Source organism: Stegastes partitus, unplaced genomic scaffold (assembly GCF_000690725.1).
Source record: "Stegastes partitus isolate 25-593 unplaced genomic scaffold, Stegastes_partitus-1.0.2 Scaffold1529, whole genome shotgun sequence".
Taxonomy (NCBI): domain Eukaryota; kingdom Metazoa; phylum Chordata; class Actinopteri; family Pomacentridae; genus Stegastes; species Stegastes partitus.
Window position 1 is genome coordinate 96,290 of NW_007579260.1, and position 12,282 is coordinate 108,571.

The following is a 12,282-nucleotide window of genomic DNA, read 5'->3' on the forward strand; positions in this document are numbered from 1 at the left end:
GAGGAACCGGACCTCCACCATCTCTGTGACGTCCGGCAGAGTCCAAGACGTCCGTTGGACTTCATGTAAAGCTTTCATTCAAGGTTCTTTCCAACAGCCGCTGTGGATTCATGAGATCAGCCTGAAGCCCGGCAGACGGCGCGGCGCCACATCGGCCTGATTCTGGTCCACTCAGATTCAGAAACATGCTGCAGAGTCGCCTTGTGGCCACAAACCCCCAAATTCAGACGCTAACGGCTGCACGACCAGCTAGCTCAGGCTCAGTGGGTCGAAACCAGTCGGGAGAATCTGGAAACACAAGAAGTCCAGGTATCCGCACCAGACCGGACCGACGTAAAGAACCAACAGGTCTTCTGTAAGTGGATCAAGACTCTACGTTACGGAGTGAAATCAGCCTTAAAGCAGCGACTCGGGGCACTGAGACCAGAACCAGAAACTGTTTTAACAACGAAGCACCAAGAACCAGAACTACCTGCTTGGGTTCAGACACCAAAGTTCTTGTTGGGTTCAGGGTTCAGCTTGTTTAAAAGACGTGGTTAACTGAAGTCCGTCTCATCCAAAGTTCTGTTCCGAGTTCACAGAAGTTCGGTAAACAGAACGTTTAGTAGAATCAGCTCATTGTCGGAACTGACCAACAGCTTCCATGAGTTCTGATCCGAGGTGGTCGAGTGTCTCCTGGAGATGCTTCACATGGAGACAGACTGGAGACGTCACAAGTCCTCCTTAAAGCCTCTCCGGCTCCAAACGCTGCAGCTCAAAGCCCAAGAAGAGCCTGAAGATGTTTTGTCTTCTAATGGAGCCGACGTCAAGTGGACCTCAATCATCCAAACAAGGAGAAGTTCTGAAGTGGACCGCTGGTCATGTGAGAGGCATCTGAGCTGCAGAAGCTCCACAACGCCACAAACACTAAAAACACTAAAACATCGTTTTACACGTTTTAATTAAAAAGAGAAGAAATCTGTTGAACTCAAACACACACAAACAGAAACAGCCTGCAGCATGTAAACGTTCCCACTGCAACGTCTGAAGAACCAAAACGTTTTATTCCTTTAAAACATCACATCTGATGTCAACCATCGGCTTTGTTCTGGTTTATATTAAACACACTTTGTTTCCTCATTTCATTCAGATTTTTCTATATTTAAAAAAATGTTCATAAAACTGAACAAAACGTTTTTAATATTAAAGAGTTTTAAGAGAAAAAACTCTGAAATCTGCATTTTTTATCTCATTTAACTCAATTCTGTAATTTTATGAATACTTTTGTGTTTTTAAAATAAAATAAATAAATTTTAAAAAAGAGTCATAATTACTAAGAATATGGGTCTGATCAGCACCAGCAGTGTTCTGAGCAGCACCAGTACTGACCCGGTCCGTGGTGGACGCCCAGCGCCGCCCTCTGCCAGCGGCCGAGCGGCTGCAGCGCGTCGCGGCCGCCGGAGCCTCTGAGCAGCGCCGCGGCGGTGCAGCGACCCGCAGCCAGCAGCAGGACGAGCAGCGCCGACAGAACCGGGAGCCGTGGGACCAGCATGACTGCAGACCTGCAGGGACACAGAGAGACGCTCGGTATCGATCTGTGGATCAGTCGGTTGATCGATCGGTTGACTGATCGGTCGGGTCGAGCATCGTTTGAGTCTTCTTTGTGTTTTTTATTTTTTCCTTCGGTCCAGTCTGCTCACTGGGTTCTGAACTGTGGGAGCTGCAGGTTCACACCAACAGAGAAGGTCCAGAACATGAAGCACCTGAAGCTGCTCCACGTAGATCCGTTTACATGATGAGCAGCTTCATTCATCACAGACATGAAGGTTTCCTCCTGGTTTGGACTTTGAACAGTTCTGCTGATCAGTGCCGATCTGGACCCACAGTGATCAATAAGTCGGACTCCCACGCTGGGACGGAAGTTATTTCAGGTGGATTTTCTCTCTTCAGCTGTTTTTAGGGTGAAATCCAAACCAACTTTCCAGAACTTGATCCTTTAAACTCTCTCTAACTCCTCAGCACCGGTCCGTCCAGGAAAAGTCTTCAAACGGACAAAAGATGTTTTATTCCTGCAGAACTTTTGCAGCAAAGTTGACTAATGAGGACAAAACTCGCCTTCATGCACTTAAACCAGCTGCACAACCTTTGGGTTTCGCTCTCGGACCGGTTCGGTTCGGCTCACCTCTGCGCGGCTCTTTGCGCCTCGGCTCCGCGGCGCACCGCTCTCTGGTCCCGGGCTCTGCCTCCCGGTTCGTCCCGCTGAAGGTGCGCCTCCCGCCGAGTGTGTGTGATCCTTATCCGGGGTTGGTCTCGATCAGAGCCGCGTGCGCTCCGGGACCCGGTGGCATCTTAGACTGGTCGCTGTGGGACCTTCATCACCACCATCATCATCATCAGCTGCTCCGACCTGCAGCAGCGGACGCGCAGCTGCACGGGCTCATGCCTCTGACTCCCGCAGCTAGTATCGATCCTATCGATCTGATCGATCAGATGAGTGCAGCGCGCGCTCCTCGTCCTGCTGCGTGTCTGCTGTCTGCACAGATCAGAGTACGGAAATACAGCAGGAGGAGGAGGAGGAGGAGGAGGAGGAGGAGGGAGGTGCGTGCATGCGTGCGTGTTTGGACAATTAACGTGAGTGCACGCACGCACGCACGCGCACCGTGTGGCGGATGAGAGTTGCAGCAGCGCGCCCTCTCAGCGGAAGAAGGAAAAACTCTGCTGCTCCTCATCAGGAACTGATCTGGATCCATCAGAGCCAAGCAGATCAGTCACAAGAACTTTAGGATGGAGAACACTCCAAGTGAGTCCAGCTGTGGTTCCATCAGTCCACCTGCATGAACATGGTTCTACAAGGAGCTGAGAGCAGCAGAACCTTCTCAGTTCTGGACCTCTGGACTGTGTCTATCTATGTCTGCATCATGGCTCCACATGGAGAAGACCTGAACAGAGGAGGAGGAACATCTGACTGAGAGACTGGACAAAGATGGAAAAGGATCCAGAAGATCAGTGAGCAGCTAGAACCCAGTGCAGCCCAGTGTGAGCAGGAACCAGGAGGTCCAGAAGGAGCCACAGCAGCACTGATCAGGGCTGCAGTGGTCGTCCTCCTACAATGACTCCACGGACAGTCAACTACTGTCACTATGGAGCTGTGGACACCAGACAAAGGCAGCTGCTTCAGACTTGGCACAGGGCTGATCAATGGAGACCAGAGTTAGTGTGAAGCTCACACAGTGTGAAGGACACTTCAGAACATCAGCCTCTATGGACGGAGGAGCAGAACTAAACCTGGCTGCTGCTCACAGCTAAACTTCCACATCAAAGTTCACCAGAGAACATGAACAGAAGCCTGATGGATGCTGGAGAACATCCTCTGGTCAGATGGAGATCAATGTGTTGGGCTCACATGGAGTCCAGATGTTTGGTGTGAACCTGACCAGGACCACCACAGTGGATCATGGTCCTGACAGTGAAGCACGGAGGTGGCAGCATCATGATGTGGGGCTGCATGAGGGCAGAAGGTGTTGATGACGTTTCTAGAAGCTCCATGAATGTCTGAGAATGAACCAGGATACTGGCTGACCAGATGAAGAAGAGGAACATTCCAGCAGGAGAACATCCAGAGAACAACATCATCAAGAGCTTCTACAGCAGAACCAAGTGGAACCAGAATGACTCAGAACTGTCTGAAATATCTCAAGTTTGTCTTAAAGTGCTCAGAATTTGGTCCAAATGACTAAAAACTTGTCTGAAATGAATGAAGTCTGTGCAGAAGGAGGCAGAAGTTGTCCAACATCACCAACAATTATGTGCAAACTGGCTCAAATGTTTCCACAAAGAACTCCAGAAGTGGCCTCACATTTATTTTAAATATTGAAACTTGTCCTCAGTGACCCGGGTTCCTCAGAACTGGTCCAACATGATTCAGTTAGTCACAAATGATCCAGGTTGTGTCGACAGTGTTCCTGACATCAGAGGTAAGACTCGACTGTTTTGCTTCACACAAAACGACTCGAGATGCCACAAAACTACCACAAACAACACAAAGACGAAAAAATAACCCGAATTAAAACACAACAATAAGATCCAGTACCAAAGACAAAGACTGAGAACGACGACAAAGAAAAGCAGAAGGAGATCCCAGGAAACAGAAACCTTCTTCATGACCTCTGGAACCTCCTTCAAAGACCCCAAGAGCATCACAAACATTGAGAAAACATCCATAAAACATCAGCAAGTTCTTCTAAAGACGTCAAAGATCTTATCTGGCAGAAATCAAACAACGAGGAAAGGCGAGAATGTCGTCTCCAGACGTATTTAAATGAAACCACAGCGGAGCGCCGGCGGCTCTGCAGGCCTGAACATCTCCAGCAGCTGCTCAGTCAGAAGGTCTGCAGGCTCCCAGCAACCACAGGACACGCTCGTTTCCTTTAACTGCACCATCTTCAAACTGATGCTTCAGCACTTGGAGTCAAGCAGCTGGACCACAACGAATCCCCTGATTTCTACGGCGCTCCAGGAGCTTTCAAGGGTTTCAGATTTTTTTTCTTACTGGATTGACATCATGGGGGTTTCTGTGGATGCTCTCCAGAGGTTTTTGATGTTTAGGAGGATACATCAGGTCTTTGAAGGTCAACAAGCTCCAACAAGGAGCGGTTTGAGTTCTTGGGGGCATTTTAAGAAATTACAATTGAGTTTTGTAGATTTTTAGGGTTTTCAGGAGTTTGGAAACTTTTTAAGAAGATGCCAGAGATCCATCAGGAGGTTTCACAGGATAGTCACCGAGTGTCAGGGAGTCTTGAGAATGTTTCAGGTGTCTACAAAGCACCTACAGAGATCTTTAAGGATGTCCCAGGTGGTTCCTGAAGAGTTTCTTCTGGTTCTGACACCCACAAAAGCCTGTCTGGGGAAGTTGGAGGTATTTTCTGGTGTTGATGAGGACTGATGAGGCCTTTGAAGGTCACAGAGAAGGTTCTGGATCTCCAGTCAGGTGCATCTTAACACCTTGGATTCTTCAGAGGTTTTTAGGATTTGGGGGAGTTTGGAAGGATGCCAGAGATCCTTGAAGAGGTTTCAGTCGTAGGTCCAACGAGACGTATCTGAGGAGGTTCTGCTGTTATTTATTCAGGCCGCAGAGCAAGAAAGTCGGAGAACATCGAATCCAACCAGGTGGAGTCCACAAAGAGACACCGAATGACGACCAATGGGCTTCAAACAACCACCAAAAAGAACACAAAGAGAAACACGACACCGGTTCTGGTTCTGGTTGGAGAATGTGTGATTGCTGTTTGTTAGAACGTTCAGTTCAAACCTCGGTGGAACCGACGACGACACAGAAACCCTGAACAGAGACGCGTCAGACGAACAGCCTCAGAGCAGCAGCTCTGGTTCTGTTCTCACGGTTCCGCCCTTATTTGTTCACCTGCTTCCTTCAGATCCTGAAGATCTCAGCTGCTGCTCCTGAACATGGGAACGCTGTGGCCACGGCGGCAGGAGGTTCTGCTGAAGACCCGGTCCGACCAGGAGGTACCAGGGAACACTGTCGGGTCATGTGTGTGTTTTTTGTTTTAGTGTTTTGTAGCAGGTGTGTGTGTTTTCGTGTGTGTGTGTGTGTTTTCGTGTGTGTGTGTGTTCATGTGTGTGTGTGTGTGTGTGTGTGTGTGTGTGTGTGTTTGTTCGACCTGTATTTATTCAGGCTTCAGGCAGCTCTGCAGAGCGCCGGCTGTTTGTTCATGCAGGTCACTGCAGTGCAAACCAGGTTTTCTCACGGCCATTAACTCCAGCGCTCTGGACGGATCCAGACCTGCAGCGTTCCCTCTAGGCCCTGCTTTGGAACATCTCCAAGAACCTCTGGAACCTTCCCTGGGGCCCATTAAGCATCTTTAAGGACACTTTAAACCGTTCTGTCCTCATCAGCACCTGATTCGTTAGTTTGAGAAGTTGATGGAGAACCTTCTCCAAGATCCTACTTTCGGACCCAACAGAACTCAAGAACCCACTGACAAGTCTGCAAAGTTCTGCTTGGAAATCTCTAAACAAAACAAAAACATCACCTCTGATTTATGTCAAAGACAAAACCCTCCTCATCGACACCAAGAACCAGAACCCCCGACAGGTTTGGTTCTGTTTGGTCACAGACTCATCACGGTCCCTGAGTAAAGAACAGAACGTGAACAGGTTCCTGCAGAGGAACAGCTCATAATGAAGGTCACTGAGGGTCGCAGTACAGCAGAACCAAACAGTTCTGTTCTATAAATCTGTCAGCGGTTTGCTTCATTGTTCCGCTCAGATCTGAAGCCTCAGAACCAAACCAACAGTCACACGTGTCCCGTTTTCACCCTCATCATTAAACGTCTCGTGTGTTTCTTCTCCAGAAGCGTCGGAATAAATTCTCCATATTCGGGTTGTTCCTCCGGGACAGACTCGCTGCTGCAGCCGCCAACAAAGCCGCCGATTGTCAGGCTGCTGCATCTGACCTCCACCACGGGGGAAGCGCTGCAGGCGGCCTGAGCAACAGACGGCCCGTTTGTTCCGGCCCGTAGCCCACTTAGAACCGTGTGATGAGGGTTTTTATGGGAAATGCCCGAACGTGTTCCCAAAACAACTCTGTTTCTTGTTTGAAAACATTTTCTTTGCTGTCAGGTAGCCTTTAACCTCCAGCTCAACCTCAACACCTCCGGAGCTCCACAACCTCGTTAAAGACATGAAACATGCTCAAGAACTTCTGCTATCTGGTTGTAGTTAAAGACACACCTCCTCCTCGGGAGCGTTGCTGTCGGCAGCGTACCGAGAACATCTTAAAGACCACTGAAATACCATGAACACCCTTCAGACCTTCTTCAGAACTCTGTAAAGTCACTAGAACCTCAGGATCATCTCCTGGAACTACGTCAACCTCATACATTGTTCACTTGATATCTTCTCAAAAGTAGCTGGAACCTCTGGAACCACTTTAGAACTTGTGGAGCATCACTTTGAACATTTGGAACCTGCGTGACGACCCCAGGTACATCCCCAAGAACCTCTGAAACCTTGTGAATGAGCCTGGAACCCTGGACTCCTATAATCTATCCATGACTTCTGTAAACCTGTCAGAACCTCGAGACCATAAGCACACAAACCTCCTCCAAAGCCTGCAGAACCTGTTCATCATTCTGCTTGAGAACCTTCTAAAACACTCTCAAGCAACTTCTGAAGGATCTCCTGAGCTTCTCTAACATCCCCTGAATGAGTTCCACCTCCTCAAGCACCTTTCACTTCACAAAAACTTCTGGAACCACTTTGCTGCACAACTTATTGAACTCAGTCACCTGGAACCAAAAGCCATAAAGACACGCAAAAGACCTCCTTGAACCTTATCACAGAACCAATGAAACATCTTCAGGAACCTTTCAGACCATCTCAGAATCTCTACGGCGCTGGAGCGTCCATAAGAACCACTAAGGCCTGCTCAAGGAACTGTTGACTTTTGGAACTTCTCTTTAACTTCTGCAACCCCTTGATAACCTGAAGGGCCAAACCAAACACCTGGTGCACCATGGGGAACCTGTGGAGAACCTGTGGAAGGTCACTGCAAAAATCTGGAACGTCATTAAGAGTCTCTGTGACATCAGCCCCAGAATTCTTAAGCCATAAGAACTCTCTAAACCTTCTCCACGAACTCCCTAAAGTGTTGAAAACGTCTGGAACACCCCCAAGAACCACAAGAGTCTCCATGAGAACATCGATTTTCTTTCATTTTGGACTAGAATCTTTAAAAACAAATAGGGACCCTGAAGATCATTTCAAACATTCATAAAGATTTCCTGAACTTTTCTCTGGCTTCTTAAACGTACTACAAACACCCGTAGAAGCTCCTTAGAACCTCTGAAACATCTTGGCACACCGTTAGAACCTCTTCCTGACGTCTTCACCAGATCCCCTCAACATGGACCATCCAGAACCCCCTCTACACTGCAAAAACTCAAAATCTTATCAAGTTTATTCATCTTGTTTTTAGTCAAAATGTCTCATCCCACTTGATTTGAGATAAATTCACCCAACAAGTACCATTTCAGCAGGATAGAGGGACTTGTTTTAAGACACTGCAGCTTAAATATCTTGTTCAGTCAAACAATCTTGAAATTATCTTGTTTTGAGTGTATTTTAGAAGAAACGAGGCTAATTTGACATTTCATGTATTTGTAAAGCTGAGGTGTAATTTGTATAAGATAGATAATCTTAATTTAAGAAATAAACTTTACTTAATTCAAGTGAAGGCATTTTATTGGAAAATCACATTTCATACGAGAACGAGCTACGCTGATAAAAGGAGGACAAGTTTGTTTTTTGAAGGTTGAGTTACAGTTTGAAGACACCATTTCTTTTAAATCACTGCTTGAAAAAACAATGCTTGGACTCAATGCTACACCTGTTGACATGGTGTAGTTATTTATAAATGAGGGGTCAAGAACCATGGTCATATTTGTAATAAATGCATTTTCAGCCAACTGTATCTGGACTAGTATATTGAAAAGGGTTAAATAACACTTTTTAATCTTGTTTCAAGGACAACATGACACTGCATAAAATAAGTAAAATGCATCTTAAACTTTGTGCTCAACATGAACCGTTAAAAAGCAAATATCTACTTTTGAGTTAAAAACACCGACTTTTAGGTATCGCTGGCTCATCCTAAAACACAACACCTCTAAATGCTGTCATAACAGGACTAAATATAAGGATTTACAGCCAAGTGTAAAAAGGCTTATATCTCAAATTGCTTAAATTAATCCTTGTAATCTTGTTTCAAGTACAAGACAGTCTTAAATCTAGAGAAGTGTCACATAATACAACTCAAAATAAGTTGAATATATCTCAAATGGAGAAGTTGAGATGAAAGTTATTAAAGCAAAAATCTAGTTTTGAGTGAAAAAATACTATTTTTTTTTTAGCATTTGTGGCTTATTCCAAGACGCCAAGCTTGAAAATACTGGTACAATATAGCTTCAAATAAGTTTTACCTGCTAATTTCAAGATCTCAATATTCTAAATATCACATCTTATTTTAAGAAATCTTACCAAACGAATTTTCACTTGTTCTATTGGCAGATTTTTTCACTTATTTCAAGGTAAAAGTACCTTAAAGTAAGTTTTTTTTTCTTGTTTTGAGAAGGTCACTTTTTCCAGTGTAGGTTCCAGGCATCTGGTAACATCTGAAAGACCAGATTCATGGTACGTCTGAAGAACTCTGCAGATCCAGGATGAATCCACAGCTCCTCCCAGTGGTCTGAGGGCTGAACTGCACCTGAACCCAGAACCAGTGTTGTGCCTGCAGGTGACTTTTAAAAGTTTTAAAGCCGAAGTGCTGCTTTTTGCTCAAGTGCTTGTAGTTTTAAACGTTGACAGAACCTTCTGTCCAGCTGCTTGTAGTTCTGAAGGTTTGTATTCCTTCCCAACTAACATGTTATGGTTAAAGTACTACTTTCTGTCCAGGTACTTGCACTTTCAAAAGTTTTTTCCTGCTAAAAAATATTACATTTTATCCAAATAAATGCAGTTTTAAAGGTTTATTCCACTCAAAGCAGCACATTCTGTGCAAGAACAACCTAGTCCTATCTGTCCAGCTTCTTAGAGCTTTAAAGGTTTTCTACCTCACAGAAGTACTTTCTAACTAACATATTATGGTTTCAAATGTTTATTCCCTTTAAAATACTACTTTCTGTCCAAGTACTAGGCATTGTCAATGTTTAATCCACCCAAAACACTATTTTCTATTAAAGTGCACTTCATCTCAATGATTTGATCCACCTCCTGACAAGAACGCTTCATGTTTAAAGCTTTATTCCACCTGAAAGTGAACACTTCTTTTTTTTTTTTGACAGTGTCTGTGGTTGGACCAGTTACATCTTCTTGGAGGAAACCAGTGGTCGGCGTGTTATCTGGACTGAAAACGAGTCAACGAGTCCCAGAAGTGTGGCGCTGAAAGTGCAGCGTCTCCGGCTGCAAAAATAAAACTCATGAACCAAGACCAGGATCCTAAAGTCCAGAGAAACCGGGACCAGTAACACGAAAATCCTCCATCGCAGACACACTTACCTGCCTGAGGTTCCCCTGAGGTTCTCCTGAGGTTCTCCTGTGGGTTCTATGTTTCCAGCAAACGATTCGAGGGCTGATGGGAAACACCTGCTGTGGACTTATTCATTGTCATCAGGCCTGAAAGTTCCACCTTCTCAGTTCTCAGACTACAAAGAGGCAAAAAGTGATTTTAAAAAAAAATATTAAAACGACTGCCAATGATGAAACGAAGACTTAAAGACACAAAACAGCATCAAACAGACACAAAATGGCTAAAAGGAGATGAAAGATCAGCACAAAACTACAAGAAAACGTGCCAACAGCTACAAAAACAACCACAGAGATGCAAAACAGCTTCTGACAGACATGAAACAACCCAAACTAACTCCAAAGACAAACACAAGAACCACAGAGAGACTAAACTACTGGTTACGGTGTCGTGTTTAGTGGCATTAAAACAGGTTTTTATTGTCCACAGCCAGCTTCAGTGTGAACAGTCCAGGAATCAGACAGTAAACAGAGAAAACAAATCACACCTCCATGGTTTAATTCTCCTTTATTGCTTTCAGTTTCAGTTTCATTTTTACTTTTACAAACAACGTTTCCGTTTCCTTCACTGCGTCTCAGCACATCCAGCTTCCGGCTTCGCTCTGGTTCATCACTTCCGGCTCCTTTTCTTTCGTCTGCAGTTACAGTTTTCCACTTAAATGTATTCATTTTATGGTTAATACAGTAAATCTGAACCTCTTACATTCACACAGAGAAGATAGCGGCGTTCCTAAAGTCTGAAATGCTACAGAAAATGCTGCAAATGTTGTAGAAAGAAGAAAAAACAGAAGAGAGACGAATGAAACGGGAGTATTTACAGGTCAGGGCCGACTACAGGCAGCACAGCCAGCAGTAATCAGGAAGGTGGACTTTCAAGTTATTATACTGAAAGAGAAGTCAAAATACAGCCCGAGCTTTACTTCAGCTCAGCGTGACTTTAAATAGGAATAATAGTAAATCCCAGTATGATGCTGTAAAGGTGAGCTGCTGACGTTCACATGGTTTCTCACCTGTAGAAAAAGTGGCTGAACAACACGTTTAAAGCGTTACCTACAGACTATAGATAGCAAAGTACATCAAAGCCTTGAATACATCTTTAATTATTGCTCGTTAAAGTGATTCTCGTGATCGGTTTAATTTAGGGAGAACTGTTTGGACGTTACAGAAAACTTTGGGGGAAACTTTAAAACATACCTGCGTCACATGATCAGTTGATTTATTCTACAAAAGCAGCGATCTTGTGTCTTAACAAGCAACAAGACTCTCTGACAACAGGACAGTTGAGCGATGGTGCGGCTTTAATGCTATTTTCTGGGATCCAAACGAATTTGTTCTCTTGAGATTCTGCAACCACGAGAAGAAAACCACGAGGAAGAATGAATAAAAACACTGTCTGGGTTTGACTGCAGAAATAAAAGCCCGACATCAACAGCGCCATGCTGACGGGTTACACTGCCATACGTATTTATAGCGTCCATCAGAACCAGCTGGAGGTTTCTGTCTTTTATGTTGGACTGGTCAAAACGGGATGGACACGTCTCAGGTACTGATAGCGCAGCCCTGACAGGTTCATACGACGGAAAGCCGTTTTAACATTTCAGAGCTGAGTTAGACGAACATTTGTCAGGTGTTTCCTCCATATGTCGGTGTTCTCTTTCCGAGCAGTCACACAGCAGCTGTAGATCTCAGTCGTTCAGCTTGGACGAGTCAGAATGACACGCCTGCATCAAGCAGTCCTGACATGAAATTAAATGACAGATATCAACAATGTGCTTCTGGCCCATTCGTCCACTGGTAAATCATCACAAACACCACTTATCACTGGTAATGCAGTCTGGAATTTAAATGACAAATTTCAGTGTCATTTCAACTGATTGCTCTGAGACCAGTCTGGTTTGTCTCTCTGACTGGTCGTGATGCTGCTGCTGAGCTTCCTTCTGGATGTTGGTGCTGCAGAGCATTTGAACAGCAGCTGAGATGGACGAGATGGTTAGAACATGTGGTGTAACAGAAGAAGCTCATCGGGAGGAGTTTGTTAAGATGTCACATGATGGATATCCGCGGTGAGGATCCAGTCCGGATGTTAGAACGGCTCACCCCTCACGTCGCTGTCCGGCTGCGTGGCCAGGTGTGCTTCACTACATTCAGGTGCCAGTCGGTCCATTTCAGACACATTCAGGTGAGATTTTCTCCCAAACTCCA

General features: G+C 45.3%; 1 protein-coding gene across 1 annotated transcript in view; it reads right to left on the bottom strand.

The window, feature by feature from the left end:
• alkal2b (ALK and LTK ligand 2b) overlaps positions 1 to 1,735 on the bottom strand; it is a 10,556-nt gene extending 8,821 nt beyond the window's left edge. Inside the window, exons 1-2 of the mRNA XM_008300366.1 lie at positions 1,680 to 1,735; positions 1,369 to 1,541 (exon numbers count right to left, since the gene is read on the bottom strand). Coding sequence (XP_008298588.1) covers positions 1,369 to 1,541; positions 1,680 to 1,735 — 229 coding nt within the window. The remainder of the gene's footprint in view (positions 1 to 1,368; positions 1,542 to 1,679) is intronic.
• Between the last annotated feature and the right edge of the window lie 10,547 nt (positions 1,736 to 12,282).